Source organism: Drosophila rhopaloa, unplaced genomic scaffold (assembly GCF_018152115.1).
Source record: "Drosophila rhopaloa isolate 14029-0021.01 unplaced genomic scaffold, ASM1815211v1 contig_171, whole genome shotgun sequence".
NCBI lineage: Eukaryota > Metazoa > Arthropoda > Insecta > Diptera > Drosophilidae > Drosophila > Drosophila rhopaloa.
Window position 1 is genome coordinate 365355 of NW_025335052.1, and position 19896 is coordinate 385250.

Consider the following 19896-nt stretch of genomic DNA (forward strand, 5'->3'; position numbering starts at 1 on the left):
ACATGAAACACTTCGAATTAGGGGACTCCTTGTGCACTAAAACTCTTTAAACTTTCTAAGAGTTTTTAATTGGATTTCTTTGTGCATGAAACAACAAAAAGGTTTAAACAGCCTAGTTTTAAACACATTTCTATCATTACAACTTTTCCGAATTAAAGGTACCTCTTTCTATCTGGACTTTAAATTGTGGAAACTATGGAAATTGCTGAGGATTGGAACTCGTTGCAAAAGGTTAACCGTTTAGATTTCTTGGCAAAGTCCGCCCCTCGAATCCGCAGGTCGGAACTCACCTTGTCTGCCGTGCGTCCTCTGCGCCGTGTTGTTGGCCGTGTCCGGCGGACGGTGGGCCAGGTGCTGGTACTCGTAGTCGTAGTGGGACGACTGGGCGGCGGCGGCCTGCAGGTTCTGTTGGTTCTGGTGCTGCAGCGTCTGGCTGCCGTGGGCGGTGACGCCGAGGTCCGTCGCCGGCCGCCCGTGGCCGCTCATGGGCAGCGTGCGTCCTTGGGCGTGCGGGTGGGCGTGGGGCGGGGCGGGACCGCCGCCCGCGTCGCGGCAGTCGAGCGTGGACTCATACTCGTAGGGATTCATGGCGGTCGCCTCCAGCGGACATTCGTCGTCGTCCGTGTCCGTGCCGCCGTCGTAGATGTTGTCCGTGTGGCGGTACGCGTGGTGGGCGTGCTGCTTTGAGAACTTAATCTTGGCGGCTTTGGCGGCTTTTGGCCAGACAGCCGGACAGAAGAAGAAGAGGAGAGGAGGACTCCGCGGGGGAGTGGGAAGAGAAGAGATTGCTTTCGGCTACTCGCGATTATTCATGCACTCGACACTGGCGCACTGCACTCAAAAACATTTCTACTGGGCCATTTCCATTTCCAGGCGGTTAATCTGCGGGTCCCAACAAAAGCACAACTTCGACTCAATCACAGTCGGCCGAGGCCGTAATAATATTTCTTGGGGCCTTCCCTGCCAGCAGTCGTTCACTCGAAAACACGGGACACACACGATGGGGAGTACAGAGACGCGACGAGGAGATGACGGGTGACGGGGTATGGTTTGTTTTGTTTGCGCGGCGAGGAGATCGTTTGAAATGCGTAAAGTTAGAATTCGTTTGGTCCAACTATCATCTCGTGATGTTTTTCCCGGATTCCCGATTTTCAGTATTTTTAACTAGCAGCAGCGCGCTGTTCCTCGCTACTTTTCGTATATCCACATTTTCCGGATGGTGGAGGCGAACTCTCGAGCGGCGACGTCGAGTTTGAAACGAGAACCGTTCGAGGCGAATTTCAAAAGACGAATGAGAGGAAAACGGAACGACAAACCGAATCTGTGGGGAGAACTGGCGAAACACACCGAAAGGCGGGGAGAGCGAGAGCGCAGCTTAGAAACGCTCTTCGCTCTCTCGCTCTCCCAACTCAACGAAGGCCGACGACGGCGGTGTTAACCGAAGCCCAAAATCCATGCACAAATGTTAACGAATACTGTTATCCCCTGTAAGCATTTTCACCGAATTCACTACATAGTGACTTTGCAAATGGAAAATGATCGAACATGATTTGATTATTGGCTTTAAAAATATGAAAGCAATTGTATGATTTTAAAATAAAACACAAAATTTTATCTGTTTATGGAGTCTAAAAACAGAAATGAATCTTAAGTTTGCTGCCCTTCAGATTGGCAAACAAAATTCATAAAACAAAATCCCGTGTAGATCGATCAACCGACTCAATATTGAGTTGATATTTTTTTATATTACCTGCTTATGTATGCACATATTGTAAGTCCTTTTAAGTTTAAAAGTGACTTCTCGTGGGTTAAATACTCATTTCGTTCCTGCAAAATATGCATCAATGTTAAAATTAAAACAGTCGTCGATGCTCTGGCTGCTCTTTTCAATCTTTCGTCTTTCGTTCAGTCTGCTGAGCAGAGAGAGACCAGAGCGCAAGTGTCGTGGGAGGAGAGAGCTCGCGCCTACGCTCTTCTTTTGCGCATGTCATACGTCGGCAGCGCTGCCGGCTGCAGCATCGCCACAGAGAGCAGGAGAGAGCAGGCAAGAGAATAGGACTGCGAGAGAGAACTCATCGAATCTCTGTTTTGAAGGTTAAAAAGTGCGTTTAAATTTTGGCCAACAACTAAGGGGAAATGCAGGGGAGCGGATTCCGGCTGCTAATATTGCCTGCCACCGTGCTACGCGCTGCACGCCAGTTTCGTTCAGATTTATCTGCGGCTGTGCCTAACAGCGTTGTAATAACAGTATTGACAGTAACATCGACACCGTTAACATCTGTTAAGACTGTCCAGGTCCAGGCAGTGTAACCACCTTTGGGTTTAACGCACATATAGGCGCTTTCTGGCCACTTTCGCGAGGCGTTACGGGACATTCTACGTTTTCTCCAAGGTGGTCATACAGTTTTGGCGCCGTTGTTTAAAGTTCTTAAAAACAAGTTATCATACTTGTGTTTTTTATATTATGTATTTAAAAACCTGGACGGCCTAAAACGGTTAAAGGATCACGGCAGGTGTTTCTACTTGACTGGGGTGGGTACCTAGTCTTATGAATATTATTTTAACAACTTAATTAAACTTGTCCGATTTTAACTAATTATACATACATATATTGGTCGAAGGAATAACTATACTCTTGAACTTTTCTTACTAATTATTTGCATTCTCGGCTAATTCCAGAGTAATTGCAGTGAAAGTAACAAGGAATATGAGCTAAAATATTTTCTCGCTTCGGGCCTAATCAGAATATTGTAGATAGTACTGGTTTAACGTAAAGTGTAATTGTATAGCAAAAATTTGGATTATGACAACTTTTGTACCTCGTTAAGAAAAGTTCATTCCAGATTATTTCCAACAAAAGAAATACAAAATTTTAAAATTTTCATCATTACTTACATTTTCAACAAAATAGATTACATTTTATAAATTTGTATTTGTACTACAGGATAGAGCTATATTTCCTGAAAATGTTTATGCCTTAGATTTTTCGGCTTGCGGAAGTGATGACTACATCACTTATCAACGTATTTGTATTTGCCTATAGGCTTTAATTTTATCTTTCTCGAATTTAAATACTTAGCTGACTTAACATTTCTACTGTAAAATTAATAAATTAAAAAATTATAAACTTATATTATTTTACATTCTGAAATATTTAAAAGAACAAAATAATATGATTATCTTTAGATTAATTAAAAAAAAAACAGAAGCATTGAATCAATCCAACGCACAAATTCATAAGCCCAGAAAAATTTCTAAGCTACTCTGAAGAGCGAATTACACAAAACAGTTTTTCATTTACTAATTATGTTGTCGGATTCAAGGGAACATTTTCACATAGCCAAAAAATATACTTCGACTTCATTAGCGCTGGAAAAAGTTACCGAGTACTGGCGAGGGGAGGCGCAAAAGTTTCAAAACGCTGACAAGTGAAGTTGTCATTCAGCACCCAAGCCAAAACCGAGCGGACCTGGCCAAAAAGTGTCCGAAACAAACAATGGGTGGGCAAGGGGGAGGGGCAGAGGGCACATGGCCGAGAAAAGAAGCAGAAAATTGCGTTATAAGCAAAGTAAAGGACATTTCGCTAATGGCTTAACTTTTGAGCGCAGGTCGCATCCTGCCCTTCTCGTCGCCCCACGTTCCACCAATTCTCTGCCATGTAGCGGAAGTTGTTGCTGAAGCTTTTTTGACAGCTTTCCCAGAACGTGAAGGATGTGAAGGGCAAGAAGCAGCAGAAGAAATTGTCATTTCTTTCACAAGTCTCGCAATGTGGCAACGCCGCGTGACGCAAATTTTTTGTACTCTGAAAGTATTTGCATAGGACATGGCGTTCTGCCTTCCCGATATTCCCTGCTGTCGATGAAAAATCAATTTCCTGTTGTAGGCAAAAATGCTTGAGCATCATTCGAGAAAAGGAGAGAACGAATCTCCCGCCTGCATCTGACACATTTAATACTATCTGGAGTCTGTGGACCTCGGGAGGAGCGAGTCCTGATTTGGCCAGTTGCCGCCTGTTCTGCTTTGGATTCTCTTCTCACTTCAGGAATAAATATACTTGACTTGTTGTGCTTTTATTTAAGAAAGGTTTTACAAAATAAAACTCGACACAGTCATCTATCTTATTAACGTTAAGAGGTAGTCGCTTCCACTACATTTCGAACCAAACGTTCTTTAAATTTAATTAGGTCGGAAACGAGAAATCTCGAATTTATTTAATGCCAACTTTTAATAGATATTTTGTTAATTGGAGAAAATATTTATTTTTATAAGTCAAAACAAATAGCTTATTAAAATTAACCATTATCTAAAGTCTAAAATATGTTTCGAGATAAAATAATCCGCAAAACTAACATTTTTTGATGCAAGTTAGTACATAAGGTTTTATTCTGCTTTGAGGGACTTCCCAGGCCGGATAAAGTATCACATTTCTATTCCGGTCACTAAAACTTCCTCCGTTTTGTTGCATTTTAGCTTCAATTTTAGCAATTACTTTTGGCTCCCAGTCTCGGGTCATTTGGAGTATCCTGTTTAAGGACAAACAGCTGCACATTGTCTTGCACTTGGAGCTTCAATCAAGAAATTTGATCGCCACTTAAAAGCAGCAGCACCAAATAAAAAAGCCAGTAAAATTACTGACCATCGGTGGCAGCAACAACAAGTGGCAAGCTGCCCTCGATGTTGCTGCTGCTGCACAGCTCTTGACCTGAAAATCATCAACTTCGAACCCTCGAACGGCATTTCCTGCCTCAATTTACACAGCGTTGGATGACCTCCCCATTCCCACTCCCCTCACCGGAATGCTGCCCCACATATAGCAGAAATATACTTTTATATAGCGTATATGTATATGGGATGCATGGTGCATCGATCGACGTCCACGCAAAAATGCTCAGCTTAACTTTGTGCTGGCATAAAAATCGAACAGGACACGCGGACAACGGACTACGGACAACGGACAGCGACAATGACTGGCAGCACTTTGTGTCCTGGCCCACCAAACAGCCACGCCCCCACCCGCAGCCACCGCCTGTAAGTGGTGGGGGTGGGCGGCAAATAAAATTACTCGAGATATTGAATTACGCGTTTTAAATTAAAAATATTTTTTCGCGATTGCATTAAACGAAAGGCGAACTAATTAAAGACGATTTTTCGTCCTTTCTCCGCCCTGTCTCCTTTTTCCTTCTGTCTGTTCATCTCTCTTTTGCATTTCCAATGCAATTTGCAGTCTGAAATTAAAGTTGGTAAGTAAAGATGGGGGAAAGAAGGCAGTAACGAATGTTTAAGGCGAAATCTTAAGATGGTTAAAGCATCGGCAATAAGGGAAATTATTACTGAGGAATAATCTATAACTAAAACAAAATGTAAGCCCGATTGAGGACAACTAGCTCAATATGATTTTTGTGCTTTCAATATACAAAAACCAAATTTAAAATAATAGAAGAAAATAATAACAATTTATTTTCTTAAATTTTTATAAGGACTCGATTTCGTTTACTTTTGAAACAAACACAAACGATTTGAAAACTTACAAATCGTTTGCCTTCTAAAGCCCGTAGCGTGTCTATTTACTTTGTAAAAATACTAGGAATTATTATCATTCCATATCTGCCAGTTGGAAATGTAATTTCCAGAACAATGCTGTCCTAGGTCACATCTGCGATCTTTGGCAAACGAATTCCCCGGAGGAAACACGTGTCGCCCGTCCTAGGACAACGCAGTCTGATTGAAAGAGTTACGATCTGGGAGGGGAGTACTTTAGCACTTGGCACTCCGATTCCCCCGCCCCAACTGGCTGCCCCGATTCCCCCAGTCCCCGACCCACTCCAAACTCCATTCCAAACTCCTTGTGGCAGACAATGCGGGCGGTCGTGGCAGGAGTCACCGAGTCATCCACAAGCCAAAACAAACAATGCATCAATCAATAAAGATTTCCGCACCTAATAAGCCGCAGACAAGCGGGGGAATCGAAGGGCGAGGGTCGGAGGGGTGGCGGGACCATCATTGACGCCGCTCACCAATTAAAGGCCAATAGTTGCCGTCTCCCCGCCGCCCGAAAGGTGTTAATCGAATTACGACCCCGGGATCGCCTGCGACTTCAACTTCGGGCTCGACTTGCATAGCTGCAGCCCAATGGCGCATGCACTCGGATGGCGGAGGAGAGGGCCGGGAGCTGCCCCAGCTGCCTCGGTTCATGCCCAATGTCGCTGCCGGCATTTCCATATTTTCAAATTTGAATTTTCTATTCCGACGGAGATGTCGACATTGCCTGTTGGTTGGCGCAGGACACTCTGAAGAGCAGACATCGTTTATCAGGCAACACTTTGGACCCCGACTCCGACCCCCTTTCCGTCGGCTCGTAAAGAAAATTACACACATGTGTGGCTTTTCCTGGGGACTCGAGGAGTCGGGGGGTCGGGGAGGGGTGCTGCCAGTCGCTTCGTTTGGCTGCCTGCGTAAAATTTGAAAACACGTTAATGTCTGGCTGCATTTGAGCAATTTTGTGGCGTGTTCTGTTTTGCCAAAGGATCTCGTAGTTGATGCGTCAGAAAATGCTGAATGGGACCTGGAGGAGGTGGAGACACTTTTGGGATATGAGCAATTAAGTTCTCCCAAGTCGGACTATTTTCTGAACAAAACTATTCAGATCCTAAACACCATAAATTTAAATTATTCAAATCAAAGTGCTTCTTCAAGGAAGACTTTAAGCTAAGCCCTATCATTAAAACAAAGTTAGAACAGAAGTGAAAAGGTGAGTCCTTAAAAATTTAATTATTCCTTCAGTAATTGTGGAAAGTGATGATGTGCGGTGGTTTTAAAAGATCCTCGCTTCGCATTTCAATCCGTTTTCCCCTCCACTCCAGCTCCTTGGCAGCTGCGTCGAAGAAAGCCTTCTTCAGGACCTTCCACGTGGTCGCTGTCAACACTGCAATTACGAAACAATTTCTTCAGCATGCTGCACCAATTGGACGACTGCAAATGGAACAGAGCCTGGCTTCTGGCTGTCAACAGGAGATTGCATGCAAAAAAGTGAAATATTTTGGGCATAGAATTATGCATGCGGATGCGGATGCGGATGCAGGCATTGGCGGAGGGCGCAGTTCAATGCCAGGCGCTGACTTTGCTGGAAAGAAAACCCTCACACCCGGCGTTCCACACCTTTCGGGGACTCACGCTTCATTTGCATGCAACCACGGCACGACGGCAAAGGCAGCGACACATGGAGCGGAGACCGCACAGACCACCGAAAGCGAGGAGTCCTCAACCCCCACCCCTGCCTGGCAGGCCACCTCGATCCGCTCCTGCGGGTGAGTGACAACCGCAGGGTAAGACCGCATATATCAGAAATAATAATAACCAGCAATGCAGGGCGTCGGGCGCCAAACCCAAACTCAATTGAGTGCCTCCCGTTCTCCTTGGATGTGGATTCCACATGTGGATGTGGAGGAGGAGGTGGACGTGGACGTGGAAGTGGATGTGGGTGTTTGGATGTGTGGCTGTGTGGATGCGGTCGGAAGTGTGTTCGGGTGGTGTCTACACAATCGAATCATGGCAAATATTTCCAAATGCGAGATGTGTGGAAAGTGCTAACGACGCAGCTGCATATTTTGTCAACTGTGAATGGGGCAAAGGACGTCGGAGCCGGAGTCCTAACGAATGTGTCGAGCGCTGTCTGCTGCGATGGCTGTCATTGCCACAAAGGTGATAAGCAATTGGCGCGGCTTGGGAGGTTACCTGCAGCACTTGACTCCCGATAATTGGCGGTAAAAGCGGGGCGGGGCGCAATCAGCAGACAAACCAGGACTAATCAACAAGAAGACCTTGAATGGGGCTCTGGGGGGAGTTTCCATTTGCATCTGGCTTTGTTTCGGCACTTCCCTGCTTCCTTCGTTTTTGTTTACTAATTATAATTTAATTTGTTTATTCCGCGCTGGAGAAAACTCAATTTTCACTTTCTCTTTGTGCCGGAGTGGCGCGGAGCTGTTTGCCATTCGACTTATCTATTTGCATAAGTCGTGAAAAAGTTGACTTCTCGTTGGGATGAAAAATGCGAGCAAATATTTATGCAAATCCGGTAAAGAACTTGAGTAGTTCCACCCCACCCCCGCCAACATGCATCAAAAGTATATCAGGGCATCTCTGCTCTCGTTATCCCAAGACAAATGACCAGCCGCGATCATCAACAAGTTCATCAGCGGCAGCCATAAACGTTTGTTGATTACCCGCAGCCTTGCCACACTTTTTCGTGCCACCTCGGAAAAGCGGGACGGAGCACTGCAAGTTATTTGCATTCACTGGGGGATCTGTTACACTTCCACTTCCACCTCCTTTCTCCTTTCTTCTTTCTTTCTCCTTTCCCCCCGGGCGACCGTGGGCTTGTGGCGAAAGATGAAAGTGTTTGGCAGCCGTCGCCGACGGCGAGTGGAGCAGCCCACCTCCTCCAACCCCTTGGATAGCTCGCATTAAGTCCACACCTGCCCTGGCATCATCATCATCTTCTCCTGCTGCCCCAGAGAAAAAGGAAAATGGGGATAAAAATGGAGCTGCTCACAAAATGGAATAGAATTGCAGATTCATTTCACTCAGCGGGGGAAATAGTTGGCAAGTTGGGGGAGGGATGGCATAACCTTTTAGCTGGTTTATGTTTGCCTTAGCCAAGGAAAAAGGTCAAAGGGCAAATCAGTGGCCCAGCTCCCAATTCCCAGGGCGACCGCATATTGGAGCCCCATTAAACCCACTGAGACCCCGATGAGCAAACGAGAACATACCCAAATGGGGCGGGAGAGTCCCTTGCATTGTTCGACCTGCAATCCGCTTAAATCAATTAAAATTTGATTTCGACACAAACTCACTTTAAATAGAATATGCAAAAAAAAACCCCACAGAACGAGAGGCTGACAGAGTGCAAACAACCAACAACAAGATGTGGCCTAATTAGTTATTTATTACAATTTCTGCAAAGCTGACTGCATAATGAAATTGCATTATTTGTTCAAGTTTTTGACTCGATTTCAATTCCCTTTCATTTTTAGGTGAACGAATACATTTGCAATTTTTCATCTTTTATATTCATTTCTAAACCCATATCAGCTTTGATCAATTAAATCAAAAATAGCTAATTTGTTGTAAAAGTTTTCTATTGTAAATTCATGACACCACCAATATAATACGAATAACAGGCTTAAAGATAATTCTAGTATTTAGTTTGGGTTTCTATTGGTACAAACGTTGAAAAATCGATTGTCTTACTAAAAGTAAGAGGAATCCAACTGATTTTCAAAAAATCTTGAAATAAAAATCTCATAATATTATTTTAAGAATTCTTTCGTTACTTGACCGTTTTGAAATGGTTACTATAAACTTTATTCGAAAACAAAAGTATTAAATTGGGTAATTTTATCCATGTGCAAGGGCATTGTTTGCTTCGTTGCGGTACTGTTAAAGTTAAAATCCTGTTTTCGCTTTTCTTTCGAAGCAAAATTCGATTTCTCGTTTCTAGAGATTTTTCTCAACTCAACTCCACATTCTCCACTCCCCGGATTCCTGCTCGCCCCTGGCAAGCTACTTTATCAGCTTTTCCCCACATCCCCCTCAGTTCGCTTTTATTTTCTTCGCTTTTGGCTGGCTGTGTCTTCTGTATCTTTGTCTTGACGCCTTGCCTAGCGGCAAAGTTTGTCGCGTCTTCGAGTGCCGCACTTCACCACGCGCCCCCTCGTCCTTCGCCCTTCGTCCTGCGGGTGTCCTGGTGGCTCCTAGCTCACAATAAACCACTTTACAGCTACTAGTTTTATTTGCTGCAGCTTCTTTCTTATTTTTCGCAAGGGAAATTGAATTAAAATTTACATTTTTAATCATTTTTCCACAGCGTGACTTTAATTCCTCCCCCTCGCTCGTTTTTCCACTTCGTGTTTGAAATGCAGTGCAATTCATTTGTCATACAGTCTCTGTCTCATTCGCTTTTAATTAGTGTGAAAAGCGCAAATTATTCTGTGCGCCACCGCCCCCTCAGCCCCGCCCATCGGCCACTGCCTCTGCCACCAAGTCGTAATTGGCTTACAACGACTGATAATTATTATATTCAGGCATTATTTTTATAATTTTATCGCGCTGCTTATTTTATGCTCAACCTATTGGCTGCGTCGATTGACTTTTCTCTGGGTTTACTCGGTTCACACTTTCGGCTGAGCCTGATGCAATTGTTCTATGAATTTGCATTTGCTTAAAAACCTATATATCTAAAGGTTTCGGTTTTTCATTCAGTATTCACAACGCAGTGCAGCTTGATGTGTTATTCTGGCCGATGGCCTCACATATTCTGTGGCAGGTTGTCCAGCATTTTGAAATAGGGTGAGTGGAGAAACTTTGCGGGGAGATTCATCATAGACGCAATCCCAAAAGTGTTTTCCTCAGAATTTGCAGAATTTTGCATTATTCATTTTGCACATTCGTGGCCAAGGAACACGCAAGACTCACTTGGTTAAATATGTAAGTGAGATTTCAATTATACTCGTTTTGTTAATTGATTACGTCAGCCCCCCGATCCCCCTGGCTCGTTTCGGCATCCATCGCATTGCGACTAGGACTTGGCTATTTGGAGCGGAAAAGCTTTGGCGAATCTCTGGAGAATGTTTGCATTGTTTGTTGTTAATGTTGTCGCTCCACACACGCACACAAGGCCAACCGAAGTTAGTTAATAAATTTAACGTTGATGAGCCGAGAATGGAGTCGGCGGGGAGCAGGCAAATTGGCCATCAATCGAGGACAGAGGCAAAGGTCCTGGCCCTAAGTAGGCCTCGACTGAGGAACTGAGTAACTGAGGAACTGCGGAACTGACAAACTGGCAAACTGACAGATGGATGCCCGCCTGCTCGCATTGTTGTTGCTGTTAGTCGGGGGCGGCTTCCCTCGTGAGCGCAAATTAAATGCAAATTCAATTAATTTGAAGCAAACAATTTGCTTAAATTAATTAATTGAATGTGAATCTAAAGTGCTTCCAATTTAACGCTGAAGAGCTCGGTTCCACCAGTGGGCAGCTGAGGGGGGTTGTGGGTGGTTTAGGGTTCTCTGTGAGTGTGTGAGCTCGGCATTTATTGAAATTATCGGACAAGAGGGACAGGAGGGCGTGGCATTGGACTAGGGCGCTGCGGTGAGCCGCAAACTTTGGCAACGTTGCGTATGCGTAATTCTGCATTTGCTTTGCGTTTCGGCCCGACATCGTGCATTAAGCAAACTGTTCACTTCAAAATCAACTCGAAAATAAACAGCAGCAGCCAAAATGCAAATACGGTGCTGTGCATTAGTGTGGGTTCGTGGGCCTTGGAGATGGCGGCGTGACCCAGACTGAGCAAAAAATAGTAACCTATTTTCTTTTATAGTTCCTGACTTTAATATTGCCCTGTTAAGACAGCCAGTGCTTTTTTATTGAGAAGCCATAATTATAGAAAATATGTGTACACCCAATCTTTATCGTTCAAGATATATAAAAGGAATCAAATTTTAATTCATGAAAACCTATATTAATATATAATCTAAGCACATTTAGGTCCTACTTGTATATGTATGTTTTTTTTACTTAAATTATTTTTGTTACACTTACTTTATTTACACTATTTAATAATGTATCGTTACTTCCGGCTCACGGACGCATCTCAACTCACAGCCACGGCAATTTTTGGGACCGCTCTCTCCAAAATGGCTTTCATCGGTTAACCGGCAACAAGGCAACTACTGTCGAATGCCGATGACTAACAGCCATTACGGCCATGCCCCGCCCCTCGGGGATCCCAGCCGCCCACCGCCCTATTGGCAGTTTGAATGTTGTTTGCATTTTATATTTGCCAAGTTTTTATCGCTCGTTATTCACGTTGTTCGGATTCGCTTTTTGGCCAGAAGGAGGGAGCTGCGGCCAAATTATGCGCTTGATTAATATGCGAGTTCAATGTGAATGTGCCACGCCTCCTATTGCACCGTACCGCCGCACGCATAACTGTTTATTTTGATAGTTTAATGTGTGTGCGAGAACGCGGCTGTTTATTTGCTTTTGGCCTGGTTGCTGTTGTTGTTGTTTGGCCAGCAAATACACACCAAAATGGCAAATTTGCGCATTGCCAAAGTCAACGAATTGTAAATGATTATAATTTTCTTTTATGTATACGCAGTTCGAGGGAATTTAAGTGCAGCGAAGGCAAAAGAGCAAAGCGATCAACAATATTTAGGCCAATTAAAAGGGGCACGGGAATCGGTTTCATTGTAAATTGGAAACCCGTTCCAATTTGAAATTACCTCAGTCCTTTTCCCAGCATGCACACACTGGGCATTTGACAAATCCCAGCCCAAAAACAGATTTTCACTTTCGCTGGTCGGAAAGGAACGGGTTGTGAGCGGGTAAACTTGATCTAAGCCCAATGCATACACCCAGAGTCTGACCAAACAACAAAGCTGGCCAAGCGATAATAAATTTTAAATCATTTGTCATTTGACGCATTTCGGTTAACAAGCAACTTCGACTTCGGCGGCGACCCTTGGGAGGAAATACAGAGACAAAGGCAAAGACAATGGCATGCCGACCGATATCGATAAATATCATTTGTTTGCCTGGGACCCGACCAGGCCAACAGCATCTTGGGTCAGCTTTTTGGGTCGAGCCACGGATAGTTGCCTTTTGGTTCCCCTTTTTTCGGGGCCGCAATCTATTGACAAATGCCTTGGCCCGAGCTTTAATTGCCACAAGCTACTCTCTCGCTCCCTCTCTAATAGATTTTATCGGCCCTAATTCAATATACATAATTCTTGTGTGAGCTTGGAGGAAAACAACAAAATTTTAGCTGATTAAATCGAGGGAAGTCCAAGTGGGAGCTCGCTCCACTGGGAACTCAACTTGCGGACCCCCGATTCTTGAACTCCCCTCGAAAACCCAGCTACTGAGCAGCAATCTAACTGTAGATAGCAACGCTTTTGATTGTTTTTGTACAATTTATTTTACAACCGCTCATTGTTCGTTGTTATGCACCATGCCTTATTGCGCGATAATCACAGAAATGTAATAGGAAAAACACTCGAAACGTAGAATGTTTAAATCCGAATAAACAATTCGGTTGCTTTTGGCCTTAGAAGTGCCTCATAAACAATCATCGGCTTTCCCTCATAAAGTTCTTAGTGGAATTGAATCCGAACATAAATCAGTTGAGCACAATGATTTTTTGCCGGGAACGGGAAGTGTGGGTAATATGTATGCAAATCTTACCACAAGTCAAAACAAACCAAGATTTGTTTCGGTTTTTGAGTTACTCCTCGCAAGAGTTCCATACTCTCAATGCAATCTAACTTCTTGCCAAAACCCAGATCATTCCTAAATCAACTCCGATCCATCATGCCTGGAATGCCTTCCTTCGGGGAATGGCGATGATGGGAGTTGAGCAACCCGGCAGCGACCGCTGGCCATAAACAGTTATTACGGCTGTCATGTTCGAGCCATATGCCAATTAATGTTTGCCTCACGCACCAAGGGGCAGGAAACCCGAGCCTAAGTTTGGCAACTAACTGCTTCCAGCCCCGAATGCCACACAGGCGACAAATATGGCCAAAATGCCAGCAGAATTCTGCTGCAGCTGCGGCTAAGACGACGCCGCCGACTTTGGTAGAGGCAATAAAGGCCGCATCTAAAGCAATAATGGCTCATTACGCGAGCCGCTGATGAGGAGAGCCAAAACAGCGGATCCGGGTGGACCCCGACTGCCCATATCGCGGCAATGAAATCGGCAGCCCCCTCCACCCCTCCTCTGTCCTAGCCAGCTTATTAAACGCGGGCATGCGCAACGGGGCAGAGGCGCTGCCGTTTGCAACTGCAACTGCGCAGGCAACTGCATCCGAGATCGCTCAGCGATTGGCCACGACGAGCACAAGTCGCTTGGCATTTGGCCAACTGGCCGGGCCCGCTATATCCAACTGGCCAATAACATTTATTTATTTGGGCTTCGACCAAAACACTGGACAACACATCTTGCAATATAGCCATGGTATCATTTTTTTTGGATACATACCCGTTAATTGTAGCGTAAAGGGTTATTGCATTCGTTGAAAATTATGCATCGGGTAAAAGGAAGCGTTTCTTTATTAATCAGGATTACAAGCAATTTCCGTTCTTCTGTCCGTCTGTCCGTCCGAATTAAGGTCGAGATTTTGAAAACGATAAGAGGTAGATATTTGGGATTTAACAGGCATCTCCCTAGTTAAACACAGATTCGGTCTATATCTACAAACACACCAAAATAGTTCAAACAATTATTTAAGAAATTAAAGAAATTAATTAATTAATCAAAGTGATACCTAGCAGATGAAAATACGAAGGATTGTTTCACATTTTTTGCTTGCCGCGCGAAGGTGTTTTAAGTGGCGGCACTTGTTCGGACCATATTTGTTTTGAAATTGGTCAACAGAGCAAAGCGCATTTGGTAGTCGTATCACTTTATTAAAGCTTTCCTTCTGGCCTTAAGATATATTTTAGCCTTTTAAAAAAAAATGTCAATAACTCTAGGACTTGGTGTCAAAATATTTCAATAGTTTTGGTCCACAACATGCTAATTTACAAAAATTATTAATAATGACTTTAAAAAAAATGATATAAAAACAGTTATTTTGGTTATACATTACAATAAATTATCAAACGAATAAAGATTAAAAGTAATCGAATAAATTTCAAATTATTGCTTGGATGTTACAGACTGTAGTTATAATGAAATATTAAATTACGTCAGCAAGTAAGAATGATTCCATAATTTGTAAGTCCAGCCTGGAGTTTGTGTTGCAGACTGTAGTCGCGTAAATGCTTCACACTCGACTTGACCCTTGCGTGGCCCGCTGGCCGATCTCTCAAGGCTTGTGGTTTTCGTGGCCCCCTCCGCACCCAAAATAGTCGGGTACCTTCTAATGTTGCTAATTTCCTAACAGAGATTTGATCCGCGCGATTGGCACCGCTTCGGGTGGGTGGACGAGGGGAGGGGGGACTGTGGGCAGCTGCGTGTGTTGGCGTTTCCTCCGAGTCAGCGGCTCGTTTTGGGTATCGTTGGGTAATTGGTATATCAATTGTTCGCCTCCATTGTTCGGCGCGCGTATGGCGAAATTTACGAGTTTGTCCATTTGGAAATTTGCCTTATATGCTGCACAGCACAGAGTTACATTTGCATTGCAAATAAATGGCCAGTGGAAAACGCCTTCGAAGGCGACTGCTCCGGTTTTCCGCCGCCCGTGCTCCATATGCATGAAAATGGTTGATGTGGAATCTCTGTTCTGTGCTTCGCCCCTTCGAATTAAACGATTACAAGCGATGGCCGAGAACAAAGAGCCCAGCCATAAATGACGCCAATAACCATTTTGGTGGGGGATCTATAAAATTATAGTGGGTAAACCCACGGGATTCTCCAGGTCACTAAACAGTTCGTTATAGCTAAAATAATATTTAAATGTAAATTATCATAAGGAGAATGCCCCTCGTAAAACCGAATGCACTTTGTCCGCGTCATCGGCAGTTTAACGATCACTTAAGAAACAGAGCTGATCCCAAAAAGCCATAAAAATTAAAGAAAAGTGAGGAAGGAAGAAAAGCTTAGGCTTAGGTTCCTCCATAAAGTTGCCCACATCTAAATGCCTTTCCACTGTGCAGTTCAGTCAGCGGCGGTGCACAATCAGCGAATATAGAAGGGAATGCAGAGGTTATCGCTGTAACTAGCAAAGGAGAAGTTGTCGCCAGTCCAAGTCCCGCCGACGGCCCGCTCCCCTCTCCCCTCTCCCCCGAACATTCCCAGCCGGGATAGGTTATCAATTTCGATGGCGGGTCAGCCCGAGACTTCGGCCCGACTGCAGCCCCTTTGGAGAATCGGTTCCATTGTTCCAGCGGAATTATGACTAAGCTGACAACATTGCGATTGACCCCTACGCCAGAAACAAATAAAACAATTGCCTGCCCCATGCATTTATTCCGAGTCTGTCTCGGCCCTGTTTTTTGCGTGTTCACTCATTTTCATTTTCGAATTCATTGCACGTTCTACAAATTTGAATATGAACTCTTGTTGTTGTGGTTCTCGTTCTTGCCTCTGCGTTTGTTTCTGTGGACGCCTCTCGCCAGCTGCAGCGGCGGCAAGTCCAATGACTCAGATGCCGGGCGTTGAAAGATTTAATCGCCAGTTTTGTGGCAGCGCGACAGAGAGGCCGTGCCCCATTCGGGGTTTTGGGGGGATTCCGAGGGAGACCGCTGCAAGTCCAGTTTTTCTGTGGCATTCCAGGCCTGTCCGCTCTTTAGCTCACTCCATGTGGCCTCTCCCTGACGATGTCAGTTATTTCACTGGCACCTCTGGGTATAAATATTATTTACATAGGAACAAATTCTAAGTCAGAGCACAGAAAATACCATGTATTGCTCTTGAAATCGAAAACAATGAACAGAGATTCATTGTGAACTTTTTAAATAGATTGGCGGCCCACTGACGCACATTTCATTCATGGCGTGTGTTTACTCTATATTGGCGAACAATAAATGCCACTTTTCTGGCTATTTTGCGGTCTGATTGTTTACCTTGGACCAGAAGTTTCGAGGAATCGCTCGTAATCAGGTCTAAATAAAGAGCTCACCTCGGCAAGGTGGAAGGTTTCATTTCTTTCATGCATCCCGGTGACTCATACCCCACTGATCCCCGCAGTATCTGTTACGCTATCATAAACTAAGATAATCTCTAAGGTGGCTTCGTACGAACACACATCTCAAATGCATCTTCCAGCAAAGTCACCTTAAGACAACACCAACAATCTCATCAGCGAAAGCTCCAGCCCTCCCCCGCCCCCCGAAGTCTCCGACCAAACAAAAATGTGAAATATGAAAAAGGGAAAAACCAAATAATGAAAAGTGTTTTCAGCATCGCCAAGAAAAATGAAAATATTATGTCAGGCAGCGGAATAAAAGAAGCAGGAAAGGCAGGGCTCGGGGTTCCTCCTTCCCGGCAGGTGACATAAGCCTCGAGCACACAAGGGCGAGCTCCGGGATGAAGTCGAAGTTCCCAGCCAGCAGCTAGTGAAGTGCAGCAGAGGGTGCAGGCGCTGCAGGATCCGCGGAGAGTCCAAAGCCAAGCTGGCAAATGTCAACACAAACAAAGGCGAAGAGGGGACTGGAGGGGAGGGAAAGCCATCTGGGAAGGAACAGTGGCTCAACTTGCTCAAGAGGGGTTCCAAGTTGGGGCGATTGACTTGTTAAATAATTCTTTGCAGATCAGATATAGGAGAACAACACATTTCGGTTTAATTAATCCCGATTTGAAGTTAACAATTCAATTTCAATAAGTTTCAAAACTTATTATTCTGTTGACGCAATTCTCATTATAACTATATAGATAAATGTCAAAATGGTTTATGTAAGGATTTATTTATAAGCATCCATAAATAAATTTTACCAATAAACTGATGCTTTCAAAATGTCATTAAAAGTATTTTTTTAATGTTACACCCATAAATTATAAATTTTTTTAATTGAAGAAAATGGTTCTTAAAAGCGGAATCGAAATAATTTGTGGAACAACAGTAATTTAAAATTTTTTAAGAGTGAATCTCTAACATAAAAATGATTTGTTTATTAATGACCTTAATAAGTCATATATTACCCTACTAGAACAAACTTTATACGAGTGTATGTTTATTCTTGTGAGTTCTAAATCTATTTGAATTCGATAAAATTCGCAATATTTGCGTATAGCCTGCTGTTGTTTACCCTGTTCCACTGTGCCACGCCTCCAGCTGCCCACCTCATGTGGCTGGAAGTGGGCGGCAGTGTGGTCGAGTTCAGTGTTGGAGCATGTTAACCCTTGTGCGCGCTGCTTAGTTAACCTTACTTATGTGACCGGCGGCAGATTGAAGCGGGACGAGTGGGCGGAGGAAGGTGGTCGATTGCAGGTGCATCGGGGCTTTCGCTATCAGCTGTCGCCACAAGGCTGTGGATATGTCCTGGGCCACAGCCTTTGTCGCCGCACCAAGCCCTGCGAACAGAACCGAACCAATCCGAGCTGAACTGAACTGAACCGCCGCCGTTGTCGTTGCCGCATGGAATTTTGCAATTTCTTTGGGATTTCGAAATTGCTTTTTCTACTTTTCGCAGCCCTGTGCAGGAGGCAACTTTTCATCCTGCGCCCCCTGCTCGGCGGCCCATCGCCAATTCCCCCGCGCAGGACCTCGGCTTTAGCGCCATTTCACCTTTGTGGGGATGTGGCAAGGACTCTGCTCAGCTCGGCGCTGTCCTGGCATTGTTGGCCTCCGATTCTTTTGAGGGCAGCCCCATGGGTTGCGGGCGAGTGAAAGAAAAAGCGGCGAAGAAAAAATCGATCAAGAAAAATGACTTTTGTGGGTTTTCGTAATTTTCATTGCACGCGTAATTGAAAATTTTCAAATTCTTGCTTGCATTTTTCGCCCCCTATCCACTCAGCCACCGCTCTGGCATCGCTCTTTATCAGGCTGAAATGGAATTTATATGATGATAAAGGAAAATATCGCTGACTCCCTTCTCGGCTCTTCGGCTTATTCATCTATTGGGGTCCGTTCACTTCCTTGGCGGATGCTGCCCCCAACCGTCCTCCTTCTCTGCTTTCATTACGCTTTCATTATTTGTCGAAATTGTGTTAATCTTTGAGCTTATAACTTTCCGAGTCTCTGGCGGAAAATATTGCACTCAGCGCGGGAGCAGAGCTGGCAAATTGATGGCAATTTGGCGAGGAAGCCCCGAACAGCTGAAGGTCTTTACGATTATTGAATTGGCCAGCATAGTTAGCCGAAATGGGTAATCGACGGTCTCGAAGTACGTGGAATCATGGGCAGAATTTCTGAGGCGATTCGCTATGCTTCAGTTAGTACTCGCCGTCATCGCAGGAGATATCACAGAACTACCCGTTCGCACACTCGGATACACTCCCACACACCAGCCACTAAAACTGGAGCATTGTAAATCCCAACTAATAATTTTGTAACCTTATCTGCTGCTCTTGTTGTCACAAGCCCACAAAGCGGGGAAAAGGGGCGAGGCAGCTCCTAGGGGCGTGGCAGGAGGGGCAGGGGGTGCTGTGGGCGGAGGTCGAAGGCTGGCCACAGAAAAGCGCATATCCCACAACGATAATGAAAGTGTCACACGAGCCTCGCATTTTCTCATCACCCAGCATCATGAGCACGTCGACAACAGCACCAACGTCCCAGCAGCAGCAGCAACAAAGACAAGGCGGATAGTGAGCTGACTCCACCTTTATAAACGACCCACTACAGTGGGGGGAGGGTCCTGGGAGCGGGGGATCCCGGCTCAGCCTCGATTGCAGCGCAGGAAAAGGAGCCGGCAGCCGGGCAGGAGCAACATCAGCGACAGCGGCAACAACCACGCTGACAACAACATAAAGGTAAATCCTAAATAATGCGTTGTGCTCACTTCACAGCATCTGAGAAGCGACGAGGATGTCGCCGCGGGAATAGCCCATGAAGGACTTGGAGGGGGGTGGTGGTGGTGCAAGAAAGAGCCCCAGTTGCAAGGACAACACGTTGAAACAAACTAAGGTAACTAGGTTGATACTCTGCCTAGAGAAGAGAAAAAACTTAAACAACACAATTACAGTAAAGGAAGGAATAAGATAAAAGATACCACATAATAAAGTTTGCACCATAGTAATTTGTCGGTTAATTAGCATGCATGCAATAGAACTGATGGTAATTATTTCTCTGAAACCATTAGTTTTGGATAAAAATCAATCATACAAGCTAATAAATAAACTAACTATTATCAACTGATATACTAAATGTATCTAACTAATTAACTAAAATGTATTCAAATTACAAAAAAAAATTCCACGATCGAAATATTTTTTATGGTCTCAAGTAGAATAGAACCCA

General features: G+C 44.6%; 2 protein-coding genes across 8 annotated transcripts in view; one reads left to right on the forward strand and one right to left on the reverse strand.

The window, feature by feature from the left end:
• LOC108041325 (teneurin-m) overlaps positions 1-1274 on the reverse strand; it is a 115247-nt gene extending 113973 nt beyond the window's left edge. For all 7 annotated transcript variants that reach the window (XM_017119218.2, XM_044458796.1, XM_044458798.1 and 4 more), the window contains exon 1: positions 291-1274. In XM_017119218.2, the coding sequence (XP_016974707.2) occupies positions 291-588 (298 nt within the window). In that variant the 5' untranslated portion in view covers positions 589-1274. The remainder of the gene's footprint in view (positions 1-290) is intronic.
• Positions 1275-10270: 8996 nt separating this feature from the next.
• The window catches only part of LOC108054060 (putative phosphatidate phosphatase), a 63496-nt gene continuing 53870 nt past the window's right edge, over positions 10271-19896 (forward strand). The window contains exon 1 of the mRNA XM_044458793.1: positions 10271-10344. The gene's annotated coding sequence lies outside the window, so the exon portion shown is untranslated. The remainder of the gene's footprint in view (positions 10345-19896) is intronic.